The sequence below is a fragment of the Sabethes cyaneus genome, chromosome 3 (genome assembly GCF_943734655.1).
Source record: "Sabethes cyaneus chromosome 3, idSabCyanKW18_F2, whole genome shotgun sequence".
Taxonomy (NCBI): domain Eukaryota; kingdom Metazoa; phylum Arthropoda; class Insecta; order Diptera; family Culicidae; genus Sabethes; species Sabethes cyaneus.
The window spans coordinates 170,250,430-170,269,032 of NC_071355.1; the positions used below are offsets into that span (position 1 = coordinate 170,250,430).

Here is an 18,603-nt window from a genome sequence, read left to right on the forward strand (position 1 = left end):
ATTTAAAGGTTTTTTTTAACAAGTTCTAGCGGGGAAAAATGCGCCGTGAGAATCATGAATTTAGTTGCAGTGCAACCAAACGTTAATCGATCTAGTAGCCCATACACTTTTAGGCAAACGTCAAAACGTTGGTAAAAGCAAAAGGCAAAGTGTTGTTTTAATTCTGATTCGCTCCGAAAAACGCTGTTAAGATGTCGCGAAGCTACATAAGAAAAACCCACCGTCGGTCTTGGCCGGAACCTGCCACTTGCGGTGGTAGTGAAAACCAGTGAAAAACAGTGAAAGACGCATTACCGGCAAAGTACCAAGAAAAACCCTTGTGTGATATGTTAGCATCGACCGCTCCAGCGAAGATGGACCTGGCGATTGCAAAACCGCGATCCGGAATAACAGATTTAACAAGTAGGTAGGTCCTCACGCTGTTCTGAGTCGTGCCGGGTTTGCATTAAAATAAAACAGACAGCGCATTTTGCCAATTTGTTGTGGTGCATTTTGACCCTTTGTTGTGGTTCGTTTTGTACACACCTATGCGCATTTTACCCCTAACGAATCTGAAAACAAATTTTCAAATGCCTTATATAATTTCACGATTTAAACGTGTTTTATTGATTTTTATGCTTCAGGACGAGCATGTTAGGTAAAAAACTGTTCTACTTTAGGGTTTATAGTCTAGTTTCTGGAAATGCATTCCGCATTGATGAATAATATGATATTCTTCTTAACGTGGGCATTATACCCCCAGTCCCCCTATATGACAAAGTATAGAAAAATTTGATATATTTTTATTATAAATATTTGAAGCATCTAAATCCAATTTTGGTGAAAATCGCATGCATTCTAAATCTTGAAATCAACGTAAATAATATTATTCTCATCATCACCTAGCTGGACATAATTCTTCGTTTACTAAATCAATTTGAAGTTTAGTGAAAATATTCAAAATTGTCAATCTGGAAAGTTATTTATGCAGAACCATAATATATGCATTTGTAGATTTATCCAATAACAATTATATACGCCAGGTGCATCCAAAAGCTCAATCAATTGCTTCACGTGATCCTATTTATCTCCCACCATAAAAGTGAACACTGCTTATCAATATAAAGCTGCCGGCATTCGATTCCTTAGCTTGCTCGCAGCAGCAACATTAATCTTATTATTGTTCCAACCGGATTCCTGTCCGAGTTGGCAGCGCGGCATGGTTTTTTTTGCGCCGAAGCTGCCAACACGGTTCGCATACTCACTGGCATTGTGGACGGCGCCTTGTTCGGGATCGGCGTCCGGCTGGAGATCGCGATCGATGCAGCAGGACCAGATCATACCGCCGGAGCAGAGATCGATCGGTTTTCCCCCGCCCAGCACGCACGAAATGGACAGGCCGCACTCGAACTTACGGCCCTTGTAGCGGCACGTCTGCGGGATCACTGGAAAAAAAAGAGCAAGAGCGGAACGAAATGCACCATGTAGCAATCGAGATTATCGACGATTTTTTGTGGTTAGTCAAGCGAAGCGTTCAAGTGGTCAGTGTGAAAAGTGCGATTATGCAGTCACTCATGGTGCGTAAGCTATTCGTATACAACAATATGTACATTTCGGCTGGACCTAGTAACCTAGTGGAGAAATCAGAACAGAGGTGCATAATGATCGGTTTGGGCAATGTCGTTCAGCTGCTGTGCTGGACAATAATTTCAGATTTGATTGCCAATCAACGGTGTGTTCAATTAAGCTCAATTTCGCGAAACAACTTAACCCCTATAATTACAGTTAATTATGTGTGTCAATTTCACAAAACTGAACTTTTGTGTCGAAAAATTGAGATAAACGGTAGGTAGATCTAATGAAAATGTGTAATTAATTTTAATTTTGTGCAGAACATTTTCAAAATATTCGCTTCCATGTTTAACTGTGAACATGTATCAATACACCCAATAGAAAACAGAATCTGTTAAATTCCTGTTTCAATTGCGAGCTTAATAAGGCCATTGCAAATTATTCTCAAAGTTTTTGTCACCCCCCCCCCTCTTAAAAAATTGGCTTGAAAAATCGGCGGGCGAAAAAGTAATTTGTAGGATATGAGTTATATTTTTTTATAACATCGATTGCCTGAGGGATCTACAGCCTGAAAACTCAAACAATGCATGTACGGGTGGAATAAACGCTTCTAGCACGAAACAGAAATGGAAATTCGAACAATGGAATTTCCGAAAATCGGCCAAAATTTTTTTTTTCGTTTTTGTCTGTTTTTCGAAAATTTTTGCATGGAAAATAATAACGTATAACGTTTAAACTTTAAGTAAAAATACCTAAAAACCTTTTAAAATCGACTGACGTACATATATTGTATTGTGGATTTTCGGCTTTCCAGTCAGTTTTATATCGAAAACGGCTTTTTTATGCTGCCTGACATTTCGGTCTTTGGTTTTGGCCTTTTTCAAAGGTAACTGTCATTTTTGTTTATTTCAACAACAGAATATAACATTAACACATTAAAACATAAACGCATATTTTGATTTCTACTCACTATGGTTACATTTTCTTGTCTAGTCGTTGATTACCAACGGACGGAAGTTTAAATTTTAACGGCTCCAAATGCATTAGTTTGGTGCTAAAATAATGTACACACCTAAATCCTTTGACCATAGTGCACAACTGAATTGTTTTTTAAAAATGGTGCGCAAAAATTGATCAACTGCAGTGTGCTGAAACATGGCTATTTGGGTTGTGAGAATTTTTTCTCGGCTTTATCAGTCTCAAAATGAAATAAATCATCGAAACTGTCGGATGTAGAGACCAAACTCGTTTTTGATATTTTTGAGACTGATTAAGCCGAGAAAAAATCCGAGGACGTATTTTTTCGTCAAGCGTAATTTTTCAAACGGGTGTGTTTAGAAATGAGGTTATTATGTTTTAAAAAAATCATACCTCAAAACCTACTTGTTCAAAATGACGTCAAAGAAAAAGTCGTCGAAAATCAAGTGAATTTTCAATAAAAAAATTACACTGAAATGATAAAAATCATAAAATGAGAATCTCAAAACATGTTCCGTCAGATTTGTCAAAATTATGAAGAGCTAACGAAAAGAAATTTTGTTTTCAAATCAAATTAAAAAGTATTTGGTAGCACTGCCGTTAGAAAATAATATTTTTTAGGATTTCTTGGTTAATTTTCTTTCCAAATGTGAAGATGATTTTTTCTTAAACCAAATATTTTCGGAGATATAAGTAAAAGAAAATAAGAGGGTTTAACAAAAATTTCTGTGAAAAGGAGGTGATCCCATTAACCGTGGGAAGGAGCAATCAGGGCCAATTTTGGGCTTTTGTTTTTTGACCTAAAACGAATAGTCTGACAAAATTTTCTTTAAATCCGTAATGGTCGACTACATGGTTCTCGGATACCTCGCGTAGTATTACCCTAGGACAGCGGTTCCTAACCTTTGTTGGTTCGCGAACCCCCTGTCGAAATTCCCTATACTTTTCTGCAGCGAACTAAATTTTTGACGAACCTTGGAGGTTCACGAACCCCCATTTCAGAAACGCTGCCATAGGACATAATTTTTAGATTTTAACATTAACTTGAATTAACAATAACTTGAGAACGGCTGGGCATAAGAAAAAAGTTGACATATATTTTGTTCAAAATTATACGTAGAATTTGATTTTGTTTGAGTTTTATTGAAAGAAAGTAAAATTTGGGTATTTTCGAAAAATTTGTCAAATTTTAGAGAATTTTTTTTAAATTCCAAGGAGTGTCCGTATCGATAATACTTCACCAGATTTTAGAACATAATTTAGGTTATATTTTAAATAAAAAATAATCTAGTAGAAAGGCCAGGTCACGCCACTAGGTGGATTAATTCGGGTTTTTCTTAACGGTGTTACCAGTTTTTCAGTTTTTCGTTTGATTCATAGCACTATTTGAGGAAATGTTACTTCAAAAAGGCGTAAAATATACGTTAGTTGTTTGATCATAGCCTTGTAAACTGTTTTTCATCTCGCTGATAGACATGAGCTCTTACCTTCCTTGCTTATTGCGTTTATTGTTGCTAGAAGAATAATATTCCCTTAATCATGCGGGAAACTGAAAAGTTGGCAACACTGTTAAGAAAAACCTTTTTGTATACTGTTTAAATGCTTTTCGGATATGCCAAAGTATTTCTACATTGCGTAGAGATTTACTGCTTCAAAAAAAGGTATTTTGCTCTTAGTTTTACATTAAAAATGGGAAGTTGCTTGCCTTAAAACGCTGTATCTTAGGATCGGCAAGGAATACCTCGGGGCAATGTGTGATTTTTATGTAAAAAACCTTTGTTATAGTATAACAAAGGTAAAAAATCTGCGAAACACGATGAAGTTAAAATTATTGAGATAAAATTTTCTTCATTGAGATAAAAATGTAAATATAGTTTTCAAATTGAGTTTGAAAATGTTTGGCAGGACTGGTGCTCAAAAATAATATCTTTTTCGAATTCCTTGGATGATTTCCTTTGAAAATGTGAAATAGTGTTTTTCTAAACTCAATATTTCCGGAGATAAAAGAAAATAAGAGGTTTTGACAAAATAGAGTATTTTCCTTAAAAATGGAGGTGCTCCCATTAATCGAGGGAATATCGGATCGGCACCAAATTTTCGATTTTTGCTTTCTGACCGAAAACGAACAATCTAGCAAAATTTGGTTCAAATCCGTGAAAATCGATTACACGTTTGAACTTTTTCTCAGTCACTTGGCATGGAATGACCAAAACCAAAGACCGATACGTCAGGTAGTATAAAAACACCGTTTTCGATATAAAACTAACTGGAAAGCCGAAAATCCACAATATCTAAAATTCATATTTTTTGCACGATTAAAAAATCTCTTTGTTTTTTTTTTCGCCCCCCACTTCAGTGGCCCAACCCCGGAAGGACAAACACTTTATAAATTATTTGTAATGGCCTAATAGAAAACCAGCATATTTTCACATTCTGAAATGACATAGGAATAATAATAAAGTAGTCATTCTGGGCATGTTGTAGATTTTGATATGAATTCCTTAATATAGCCCGGATTCGATTATCCGGGTGTTCATTTTTATTTTCAGCCCGGATAATCGAATCACCCGTATAATGCCGTACTACTGTGTTACCTGACTCATAACGAACCCCTATTTCCGAAATTCTAAAATCTCTCGTGCTTTTATTTTTGGAGTAAACATGTAATTTCTTATGTTATATAGTTGATATTTGTATGCTCTATTCGAATTTATGATCAATTAAATGAAAAACCACGGAGTTTGTGAGTTATGAGATCCTCCCCCGTATATAACGTATATTCGTTGTAAGTCAGCATTGTAGCACAAAAGATACAACATAACTATATTTAGCAAAATTGTAGATAATAACTAATTCTACAAATGTCCTATATAAAACTTTGTCAAGTTTTGCTTGGCTGAGGCGGTACTGTCAAATGAATGTGAATTGAGTCAAAGTAATCGTGCCATCCCTGGAAGTCATGCTTTCGTAGCAATGGGTTGTATTCTCAGTCACCTCACTGGTCGACTGCTGGAATGCTCGATTGCTCAACTGGTTGACTAGACTGCTCGACTGGACTGGTCGGTTAGACTGCTCGATTTGATTGCTCGACTGGACTGCCTAACTGAACTGCTCGACTGCTGCTTGACTGAACAGCTCGAGTTTTTGCTTGACTAACTACTCGACCCGACTGCCCGACTTAACTGCACGATTGAACTGCTCGACTGGACCGTTCGATCCGATTGCTCGACTGGACTGCTTGACTGGGCAGCATGATTTATCTAATATTTTTTTGAAACGATGGTTCTACAATCGATGAAGGGACGGTAGGGGAAAGAAATGAAAATTTTTTTGGTGAAGGAGGGGAAGAGCGGAAAGGAAGGGGGGGGGGGGGGGGTATTGGTAGCTATAAACTAGTAGTAAAACTAGTTAGATTAAACTTCTCGCTCGGTGGTAATCTGCAATGGATGTAGGAAGCGGCACAATATGTGTCGATAACCCAACCAAACGCGTCGCTATTCTTGAGAAGTGGATTTTGCGGTCTCCTTTTGTCCAGCGCCTCTATGGTTCAAAGGTACAAGTACCAGCAAACCACATGCCCTGGCGGGTGTTGTGGGTTCGAATCCGGTTATAATCTCAGATTATAGCTTGGTTCGACCCATGCACCTTCCAGCATTGGACAAAAGGTAGGAGTCAAAATGACTACTTGTCAAGCATAGCTACCAATACCCCCCCTTCCTTTCCGCTCTTCCCCTCCTTCACCAAAAAAATTTTCATTTCTTTCCCCTACCTCGATTGTAGAACCATCGTTTCAAAAAAATATTAATATATGTATGACCACATTTCAAGGTCAAGACTAAAAACTTGAGATTAGTGTAATATATGATTTATCTGCTCGACTAGACTGCTCGACTCAACTGTTTGATTCGACCTTCGACTCAACTGCTCGGTTCAACTGCTTGATTCCACTGCTCAACTGGACTACTCGACTCAACTACTCGACTCGACTACTCGAATGAACTGCTTGACTCAACTACTCGATTGGACTATTCGAATCGGCTGCTCGACCCAACTGCTCAACCCGATTGCTCGATTCAACTGCTCGACTAGACTACTCGATTTGATTGCTCGACTCTACTGACAGCTTGATCCAATAGCTCGACTAGACTGTTCGACTTAGCCACTCAACCCGACTGCTCGACTCAATTGCTTGACTTAACAGTTCGATTCGACAGCTCGACTTAACTGCTCAATTCAACTGCTCAACTGGACTACTCGACTGAACTGCTCGACTCAACTGTTCGACTTAACTGCTCGACTGAACCGCTTGACCCGACTGCTCGACTAGACTGCTAAACTCAACTGCTCGACTAGACTACTCGATCCAACTGCGCGAATAGACTACTCGATTCAACTGATCGACTGGACTACTCGTCTTAACTGCTCGATTAAACTGTCCGATTGGACTGCTCGATTAAACTGCTCGATTAGACTGGTCTGTTTAACTGCCCAACTCGACTGCTCGACTGAACTGCTCGGCTGGACTGCTTGACTAAATAGCTTGATTTAACTGCTCGACTAGACTGTTCGTCTCAACTGCTTGTCTTCTGTTTGATTCGACAGCTCGACTTAACTGCTCGATTCAATTGCATGACTGGACTATTCGACTCAACTGCTCGACTGGACTACTCGACTTGACTGCTCGACTCAGCTGCTCAACTGGACTACTCGACTCAACTGCTCGAATAAACCGTTCGACTGGACTACTAGACTCACCTGATCGACTCGACTGCTCAAACGAACTGCTCGAATGAACATCTCGACTCAACTGTTCGACTTAACCGCATGATCTGACTGCTTGATTAAACCATTCGATTCAACTGCTCCACTCAAGTGCTCGACTAGGCTATTCGGTTCAACTGCTCGACTGGACTACTCGACTTAACTGCTCGATTAAACTGCTCGACTGGATTGCACGATTTAACTGCTCGACTTGGCTGCTTGACTCGACCACTCGTTTCAACTGCTCGGCTGAACTACTCGACCGGACTGCTTAACTGAACAGCTTGATTTAACTGTTCGACTAGAATGCTCGACTTGACTGTTTGACTCGACTGCTCGACCCTACTGCTTGACTCGATTGCTTGTTTCGACTGCTCGAATCGCCTGTTCAACTCGATTGCTTGTCGCGATATCGTATGGTCGGTGTTAAATCAGACCGGACCAAGTCGCATTGTAAAAAATAAGTTAATAATAGCAAACGATCAAGAATTTTCTAAGCAACATTTTACTTTAATCAGACTACATAAATGTTGCAAACAGCCAGAAGCTTTTATTCAGTTAAATACGACCATTAAAACTAATTGTTTCAGTTTCCAGCAGTTGACTCTTTTATGTACAACATTTTAGAGCTATATTATGCAATATAAGAACTCAAAGAACTAATACAAAGATTAAACATCTTCGCAAACACTGGCTAATAGAATGTATCCGCAGTTTTCGGAATTCTGAACAGACATTTATATTATCCGGATCGTAAGATTCGGGTTCAACTAGTTATATAATAAAGTTAATTGTTTTTTAAAATACTTTGATGACGAAAATATGGATTATTAGTGAATATTAGCGCAACTATAGGTGCTGCCACAGCTATTGGAGCAACTACCCTATCACAAGCAAAAAATCACTTCACTATCAAATCACCCGACAGATACGAATTCTTTCTCCAGTTAGGTTTTTTATTTTGTACTTATCTCTTAGAATGATGTTTTGAACATCCGATACTGCTAGTTTCAAAAAGGATGTTATTATTAGACATTGTTCAAAATCTTAAAACCACTTTTGCACAAAAAAGAGAGCTCACGGTAGTGGCCTATTCAATTCTGGACATATTCTCCAGATCCAGATCCAGGTATCCAGATAATCGACATCACTATATATTTGTACACCAAAATTATTTGATTAAATTTGCAGTTTATAAGTCACACGTCGATGACCGTATTTCAGCTGAACTAAGGTTCAACAATGAATAGGATGCAATTACTTTAAACATCTATCACCCTGGGATTTATTTTTTTTAACTTTTGACAAACTCCGTTCAATGTCCATATTACGTATATACTTATGATTATGCAATGAAAATACTATATGCGTAGGAGTTTAGCACACAAGAGTATAAACACCATTAATGTAGACCAGAAAATTAAACATACTTCTTCCCAAAAGTTCCATGATCGAGTTTGGCCCATAATCCACATTGTTATGACTGCTAAAAGACTGCCGTTTTCCCAATGCATCCAGTATAAGAATATCCTGCTCCTGCCGTGGTGAGGGTGTCCTTTCCGCCAGTACGGCTCCAAAGCACATCAGCAAACCAACAAATGTCGAAACACATCTAGTCACGCTGATGTCGTCCCCCCTTTGGCGACTCCAAAGTGCTTTTTTCCGCCGTCCACTAATGGCAGCGCGATTACGCGACGGGCAAATCATCTGGGAGATCTTACCGCGCAGATTACGGTCGAGATTCTTCAGTGGTAAAAGGTACCGTGATATTTTTTTCCACGACCTATTCAAGCAACGAAAATTGATGCTCAAGCAACGAAAGGTACTCGAACGTTGTCTCTTCTTGACGCTGCGGTGCTTCTACTGTGACCCAAGTGACGGGCTCCACAGGTGAAGGTGTACCTTGGTTTCGTCACTCACACCTGTTACGCAATTAAGTCATATTTTCGGTCCTGTTTCATTTCACTTTTATTCAGCTTTACACATCGTATTCACTTATGCTTGCATCACTTCGAAATTATTGCGCACTACTTCGCTGGCAAATTTCACAGCACCTATTTAATACTAAGTGTATGCACTGAAAAGAAAGCCATTAATAGGTTGTATTTTATCGCCGAGGTTCCCCATCGTATTACAACTGTGTAAAGGTCTGGCAGCAGTCATACAGTGCGGTTACGAAGCGATCAGGGAGACAATGAACCCACCGAGACCTCCTCGCCAGAGGCGAAGACCTCACCGCGATGAGAATTCTCTTCTTTTTTTTTGCACACCAAGCTGGAAACGGACAATTTCACTTTCGATACAAACACTGCTTCTGCCGAGGTCCGGGATTAAGATGCCAAGGCCTGCCTAACAACGTGCAGGTTCCGGTTCTTTGTCTCACACAAGTCGCGCGTGTGCCTCTGGCCAAGGGCGGCCTTTCTTCTGTTAATAGTCCCACCCCCACACCGTCGGTCGACGTGGTGGTGACAAAGACCACCGTCGGAACCTCGAATCGCGCACACCGCAGACTGCCAGACAAACGATCGCCTTGGCAGTTGATAGTGAACTGAAGTCTGCAGGTTTTTCCTTTTGGGGGGCCAAAGACACCCGTTAGCCGGACGGTTTGCGTCGGTCGCGCGCGCTGGGTTGGAATGGGATGGGAGGACAAGTGGATGAAAGAAAAAAAACAACAACAAACGATCGAAGGTTTGAATGCAACCACATGTGCGGCAGCCGAGAAAAGCTCGTGTGAGTGCCGCTAGCGAAAACGGCGGAGCCCAATGAATGTTGAGACCATACTCACCCGGCAGGGTTGCCGTGAAGTAGGATCATATTATTTGACAGTATATACTGTTTTTAACTTTTTTCCAATTTTAGCCGAAAATATCAGTTTCAGCCTAACTTGCAAATTTATATTATTAGGTATAATTATATAAGAGGCTTATATCTGTACCGAAAACTAGGTCTCTGACAGGACGTCATAAGAGGCTTATCGGCAACTAAAAATAGGTCCCTGACAGGACCTCATTCTTTCGTAGCAATGGGTTGTATTCTCAGTCACCTCACTGGTCGGCTGCTGGACTGCTCGATTGCTCAACTGGTTAACTAGACTGCTCGACTGGACTGGTCGATTAGACTGCTCGATTTGATTGCTCGACTGGACTGCTTAATTGAACTGCTCGACTGGACTGTTCGATTCGACTGCTCGACTCAACTGCTTGATTGGACAGATCGACTTGACTGCATGACTGAACAGCTCGATTTAACTATTTGAGTGGACTACTCGACTTAACTACTCTATTCGACCGCCTGACACATTTGCTTGACTTACTACTCGACCCGACTGCTCGACTTAACTGCACGATTGAACTGCTCGAGTGGACTGTTCGACTCGACTGCCCGACTGGCCAGCATGATTTATCTGCTCGATTAGACTGCTCGACTCAACTGTTTGATTCGACGCTCGACTCAGTTGCTTGATTCCACTGCTCGACTGGACTACTCGACTCCACTGCTCGACTCGACTGCTCGACTCGACTGTTCGACTGGACTGCTTGACTGTATTGCTCAACTGGAAAGCAGATTTATATTTTGGCATATTTTAATTTTAGATATGGGTCATTCTAGGGATGGTTCGATCACTTTGATTTAATTTTGATTCATTTGACAGTACCGTCTTAACGGAGCCAAATACGACAATATTATTTAAGGGATATCTGTAGAACAGGTTATTATCTATAATTTTTTATTTATTTATTTATTTAGTCGTCAAATCATAGTAGACCTTTTACATTAGTTATTACATTATATTAGTTCTATTACTACAACACAGTCTACAAAGAAAACTGAACAGTGCAACTTTTAAATTACATAATATTGCTTACATTTTTTGCATCTAACGCGTAGAATTAAAGTATTGTTTTAATTTTAATTTAGACATATTAAAGTCAATATTTTCGCAATGTTGGTTATAGGCGATCATCATCTGATTTAAAGGCCCGAATTTGGCATAGTTTGTGCGACAGTGACTTATGCTAAATATATTTCGGTTCCGCAATTGACGGTTCGGTACATAAAAGCTGAGTTTGGATAAAATTTCCATAGAATCTATACGGTGTGAAACAATATCGTTTACAAATGACACTTTGGCGAACTCACGTCGCTGTTTTAGTGTCTGTATATTTATAAGCAAGCAGCGGGCTTCATAAGAGGGAAGAGGGAAGCTTGTCCAATTTAGTTTACGCAAAGCAAACAGCACGAATTGTTTTTGTACTGATTCTATTCGTTCCTGGTGTATTAATGAAAATGGTGACCAGACTATGCTACAGTATTCTAATATTGACCTCACATATGCAAGATATAGTGTTTTTATTGTGTATGGGTCTCGGAAGTCGTAGCTAAATCTTTTTATAAATCCTAGCATACTGTTAGCTCTGTTGATAATTGTGTTATAATGTTCAATAAATGTTAGTTTTGAGTCTAATATAACTCCTAAATCTCTGATTTTTTTACACTTTTCAACCAAATTATTTCCTAGAGAAATTGTAATGTTTGGCATGTTTCTTTTTCTACTGAAGGCTATTGATCTACATTTATGAGTGTTAAGTTGAAGAAGACTTCTGTTACACCAAATATAGAAAACCTGTATTTCGAGTTGGAATACTCTGACGTCCTTCTCGTTTGTTATTTCTAAAAAGAGCTTCATATCATCGGCATATACTAATACCCTAACATTTCTCAGCAAGAAAGAGATATCGTTCACAAATAAAATAAACAAAAGAGGGCCTAAATGTGAACCTTGGGGAACTCCAGAGGTTACTTCTAGAGGGTTTGACTTTTTCCCTTCAAATTTGACTATTTGCTGACGATTAGTCAGATAGGATTCGATCCATTTAAGCAGATCTGATTGGACTCCTATTTTTTGTAATTTAAATAATAGCATGGGTATATCAACGCGATCAAATGCTTTGCTGAAATCAGTATATAATGCTTCTACATAGCTCCCTTTGTCCATTGCATTCAGCGAATAAATAACGAATTCAATTAGATTTGTATTAGTTGAGCGGCCCTTAAAAAACCCATGTTGCATATTAGATATTCTATTTTTGACTTGATTGAACAACGATTCATTAATGATTGCTTCAAAAAGTTTGGGAATACAAGAAATAATAGCAATACCTCGATAGTTACTTATATCAGATTTTTTACCGCTTTTAAAAATTGGAATGAGGTATGAGGCTTTCCATGCCTTAGGGAAGTTGCCGGATTCTAGTGACATGTTAAAAAGCCAATACAATGGAGCTGTAAGTTCTAATGCTAACTTTTTCAAAAACACGGGAGGAATACCGTCGGGTCCGCAACCCTTGGAAGAATCCAACTTAGTTAAACCTTCTAAAATAACATGTGCTTCGATTTTTTTGATAGTGATATCAGTAGTAAATTCTGGGAGGAAATCGAAATATCTGTAATCCCGATCTGTTTCCGAAAAAGCAGTATAAGTTCCTTGAAAAAAAGTTGAAAATAGATTGCAAATTTCATCTGGGTTATCAGCAACCGTTTCGTTGAGATACATTTCTGTCGGATAATTGTTCGATTTCAATTTAGTTTTTACATAATTAAAGAAATATTTGCTGAATGAAGTTTTGTTGTATCTTTTGTAGTTACGGCGCTACAATGCTAGTATCTTATTAGTGACTAAATGAACGTTCATTTAGTCACTGATGGGCTACTAGCATTGTAGCACCGTAACTACAAAAGATACAGCAAAACTTTGTTCAGAAAGATTGTAGATTAGAACTAGTTCTACACATGTCCCATATACAACATTGTCATATTTGGCTTGGGTGAGACCGTGAGTACTGTCAAATGAATCAAAATTGGGTCAAAGTGATCGAACCATCCCAGGGTCATTCCATGCCAAGTGATCGAGAAAAAGTGTAATGTAAACGTGTAATTGATCTTCACGAATTTGAACCAAATTTCGCCAGATTGTTCGTTTTCGGTCAGAGAGCAAAAATCGAAAATTTGGTGTCGATCGGACATTTCCTCGATTAATGGGAGCACCTTCATTTTTAAGGAAAGTACCCTTTTTTGTCAAAAAAATCTAATTTTCGTTTGCTTATATCTCCGGAAATATTAAGTTTAGAAAGACACAATTTTCACATTTTCAAAAGAAATCATCCAAGGAATCCGAAGAAGGTAATATTTTTGAGCACCAGTGCTTCCAAACATGTTTACACGCAATTTGAAAACTAAATTTACAGCTTTTTCTCAATGAAGACAATTTTATCTCAATGATTTCAACTTCATCGTGTTCCGCAGATTATTTTTGCATAAGAATCACTCACCGCCCCGAGGTATTCTTTACCGATCTCGAGATAGAATATTTTAAAGCAAGCAATTTCCCATTTTTAATGTAAAACTAAGAACAAAATAACTTTTTTTTTGAAGCAGTAATTCTCTTCGCAATGTAAAAATACTTTGGCATATCGGAATAGCATTTATACAGTATATAAAAAGGTTTTTCTAAACCGTGTTGCCAACTTTTCAGTTTTACGCAAGATTTGTGACATTACTTAAAGGAATATTAGTCTCCTAGCAACAGCAAACGCAATAAACAAGGAAGGTAAGAGCTCATGTCTATTAGCGAGATGGAAAATAGTTTACAACAAACTAATTAACGTATTTTGTACGCCTTTTTGAAGTTACATTGCCTCTTCTAGCGCTATAAATCAAACGAAAATCTGAAAAGGTGGCAACACTGTTAAGAAAAACTTCGTTTATAAACGCCTTCCCGATATGGCAAAGTATTTTTACATAGCGTAGAGAATCCCTACTTAAAAAAAGTTATTTTGCTTATAGTTTTACATGAAAAATGGGGTATTGCTTGCTTTAAAACGCTGTATCTCGGGATTGGCGAAGAATACATCAGGGCGATTCTTATGTAAAAAATCTGCAAAACACGATGAAGTTGGAATTTTTGAGACCAAATTGTCTTCATTGAAAGAAAAATGTAAATTTAGTTTTCAAATTGAGGTTAACAATATAACAATACTGGTGCTTAAAAATAATATTTTTTTTCGAATTCCTTGGGTAATTTCCTTTAAAAATGTGAAAATAGTGTCTTTCAAAACTCAATACTTCCGGAGATATAAGCAAGCAAGCTGTTGTCACTGCAAAACTAGTTATTTACAATGAGCCTGGAATGTAGGCAATATCGACACGTTATCAATCGGTCTCTCTTTTGATTTGTTTTTGAAAAGTATCTAATCCCTGTGCAGGCTATTTCGGCCGGTCGGATTTAGAAAACACAGTCACCACTATAGAAAATGGGCTCAATTTAGCTGCAGCGACTTCATCATTTCTCGCGAAATTCAGTAGCGTTTCATTAAAACCAAAATACACGCCGATATTCAGTAAATAATATTCTTTCAACTGGTATAAAAATCTTGTCTCGAATAAATATAGTTTCAACGTAATTCCTGAATATTGTTCAGGCTACCGCTTAATGGGCTGGAAATACCCTGCCGTACCCTACATAAAAGTGAGCGTGAGTATGTTTGTATGTTTGTATGTATGTTCCACCATAACTCCAGAACGCCTTGATCGATCTCCACCAAACTTGGCACACAAATTCCTTGATATAAAAGAATTCCCTCTGGGGGGTTGATAAGAGGGGGAGAGGCCATAACTCCTAAATGCCTGCGGTTCTTCACCAAACTTGGTATACATGCTCCTTGACATAAGGGAATCAGCACTGATGGGTTGACAAAAAGAGGGGGGGATTCATAACAGGTAGGGAGGCCATAACTCCGAAATGCCTGGACGATTCTTCATCAAATTTGACACTCATGTTCCTTGACAAAATAGAAACAAAATAGAAATAGAATAGGGTCTCAAATAGGGGGGGAAACCATAACTCCGAAACGCCTTGACCGTTCTTTAAAAAACTTGGCACAAATGTTCTGGGACAACAGGGAATCTGCACCTTGGTTGGCAAAGAGAGGGGGGTAATAAGGGAGGAGACCATAACTCCGAAATGCCTTGACTGTTCTTTATCAAACTTGGCATATATGTTCCTTGACATAAGGGAATCAGAACTGAAGGGGCTGACAAAAAGGGGGGGGGGGGGCTCATCACAGGGTGAGGCTTCGAAATGTTTGCGCGGTTCTCCCATAAGTGACGGTGGGACAGGAAGCGGGGAATAACACCCACATGACTGTAACAATTTATCCGTACAAAAGAAAAAATCAGATTACGAAACTCTAAACTGCTCACAGCTGTAGATTTGTCAAGTGTAATTATGCACCGAATCAAAGTGACTCCCCAGCTAGCATTTTTATATGTATATAAAAGTTAAAAATCAGCATTACGTACATATATACATGCTAGTAAATCGTATTTGATGCGCAAAATTGGAATATCCGTGGTATTTCGGAGGCAATATACGTGATGAGGAATAAAGATACGCGTTTCATCGATTTAAGTAAATATTTACGATATTATCCGATTAAGCCCGACCCGCTCTGTTCTACTATACGATTCTGTGCTGAATATCGTATGTCTGGCAGCTATTATCATTATATACGACTGAAAATCAACTTGGGCGGACTTTATTGAGCTTTAGTTACGATTCCGAATTTGTTAACAGTTATTTGCGATAATTTTCGATTATTGATGTACGATTTGGTGCTAACTGGGTCGCGACATCGAATCAAAAGTGTTCGATCATTAGTGTAAAGTGTTGTTGTCCGATTGTATTTGAGTTACAGGGGCAATCATTCAAACAGTGTGGAGTCGATCTGGAAACAGCATGTTTTTCTCATGGTCAGCTTTATATGGCAGGATAGGATGCAGTACTAAACTTAAAATAATAAAAAGCTGTGTTCAGAAAAGTACAATAACAAAACTACTCATTTTTTATGGGTGGGGTGGCCATTGTTAAAAGCGGAAGGTGCAAATAGGAAAAATGTCTTTGTTTCTCTTTCTTTACTGGGTTTCATAGTGATTTCCGTAAAGAAAACAGATGTGCAAGTGGACGGGTAGACTAAAGAGAGGAAGCAAATGGGGAGGAACATCCAAAAGAGGAACAAGCGTTATATTTTTGCATTATAAGCATTTCGGTTACAATAGCTGATGTACAAATGGCTGTGAAACAAAGGCGCCCATAGTAAGATCGGGCACTCAGCTAGTGCTCGATAATAGTGAATGAAATCAAATGTGAATCATTCAATCATTTTAAGGGCAAACGAAATTACAATAAACGTGGGTAAATATTGCTCCGAAATTTTAATTAATTTTCTTCAGTCAGGTTTTGGTTGATATTAAAAAGCAGGCATACTTTGAACAAACTCGTGACCTTAGTCATGACCTTGAAATGCGGTCAGGCATATATTAATATTGTTTTTTTTTTGAAACGATGATTCTACAATTGATGAAGGGACGGTAAGGGAAAGTAATGAAGAAGGATTTTTTCGGGAATGAAGGGGAAGGGTGGAAAGGAAGGGGGGGGGGGGTAATAGGTAGCTATGATTAACAAGTTGTCGTTGTGACTCCTATCTTTTGTCCAATGCTGGAAGGTGCATGGGTCGAACCAAGCTGTAATCCGGTTATCCGATCCGGTTATAATCTCTGATTACAGCTTGGTTCGACCCATGCACCTTCCAGCATTGGACAAAAGATAGGAGTCACAACGACAACTTGTTAAGCATAGCTACCTATTACCCCCCCTTCCTTTCCACCCTTCCCCTTCATTCCCGAAAAAATCCTTCTTCATTACTTTCCCTTACCGTCCCTTCATCAATTGTAGAATCATCGTTTCCAAAAAAAAGGCATACTTTGAAATCTAAAAGAGCATGAAAATTGACTGACAGGGTAGTCAAACAATCATTTAGCTAAAGAAACTGACTAAAGAAGTGACAGGTAACTCATTTTCGGTTCGTCGAAACCAAGTTGGCATGAATCTCGATGAAACCTCCTGAGTCTTTTGCTCAAAAACTTGCGGAGTATCAGTCGATGAACGCGGCACAAAATATTGACTGCAAGCAAACGGCAACAAATATCATCGTAGCGTCCCGAAATTGATCCGTGCTGCCTAACGAAAGCACCAAGCAATCAAATTTGTAGCGTACAGTTCATAAAATCGCTTAAATGTTGAGCTCGAAAAAAATGTTGTAAGAACTTTTTCAAGCAACATCGAACAGAGTCACGCACAACAATCATCGTTGAGTAAATTAGATTTAATGATGGAGGCCGCGAGTGGCTTTTCTTTAGTCAGTTTCTTTAGTCATTTCTTTAGTCAGTTTCTTTACACTCAGCACTGCAATTTATGAATGAATTGTTCCGAAGGAGAGAAAACTGAGAAAGACAAACACTCCCAAGGAACATTCTTGTTATATAGTAGCTTATCAAGCGCTTGTTAGCAAAACAATAGTTGAATAAGCTACTCTTAACTTAAACAAAAATGTTTGTTGGGCTGTCCGCAGTTCAGTAGTCATGTCCATGGGTTGACACATGAAAGAATACTAGCAGGGATAAAGCTGTATGCGCATGGGTATTATATTCGAATGGGTTCATATTCGCATTCATGCTGGGCTGTCCTTTCTTTCGAGCACTGGTATCAACCTTCAAGAAATCTGGAAAATATGTATAAAATAGCTTAAATTACCAGCAACGGTTGCTTGCTGTGCATATGTTAAGTTCCTCTTAACTAAGATTGAGAAATGCAAGGCTTTCTACGTTAGTGAACAATACATTACTAGTAGGGGAGTGTCGTCGTGGTTGGGCCACGTTTTGGAATCCACCCATAACTTTCGTTTCAAAAGGAGTTTTGGAAATCTAAATACATCGTTGCAAAGGTCTAAGAATAAGATATATTACCGGAAAGTCTTGAACTGATTGCTTGAAAAATAAAAAAGTTATAGGCATTTACGTGAAGACAAAAAATGTTGTCATAGTTGGGCCATGTTGTGCAGGTTGGGCCACCGCAGAAAATCTAAGACATATGTATTGAAATTTTATATAGACATGAAAAGAATGAATTCCGTGAACAGCGACTCATATAGGTACAAATACCCTATTTTTAGCTGCATTTTTGCGAAATTTTGGCGATCTTGTAAAATCAATATTGCTACAATCGCCTTTTCCAAAGTGTACAACTACAATGAAAAAAACAACAAAAATCTAGGTTTTTATCGAATTAATTTTGCTTTATTTCGTCAAATTATACGTGACTGACATTCTCTAGCGATTATTGCGCTTCTGCGCTTAAAATTATGGTGGCCCAACCAAGACCACTCAAGTGGCCCGACCTTTACAAATAGCGCTTTTCTA

General features: G+C 38.6%; 1 protein-coding gene across 1 annotated transcript in view; it reads right to left on the reverse strand.

Annotated features, from left to right (window-relative positions):
- LOC128740409 (serine proteinase stubble) overlaps window positions 1-18,603 on the reverse strand; it is a 59,129-nt gene that overhangs the window by 15,223 nt on the left and 25,303 nt on the right. Inside the window, exon 2 of the mRNA XM_053835950.1 lies at window positions 1,245-1,424. Within this exon, the coding sequence (XP_053691925.1) occupies window positions 1,245-1,424 (180 nt within the window). The remainder of the gene's footprint in view (window positions 1-1,244; window positions 1,425-18,603) is intronic.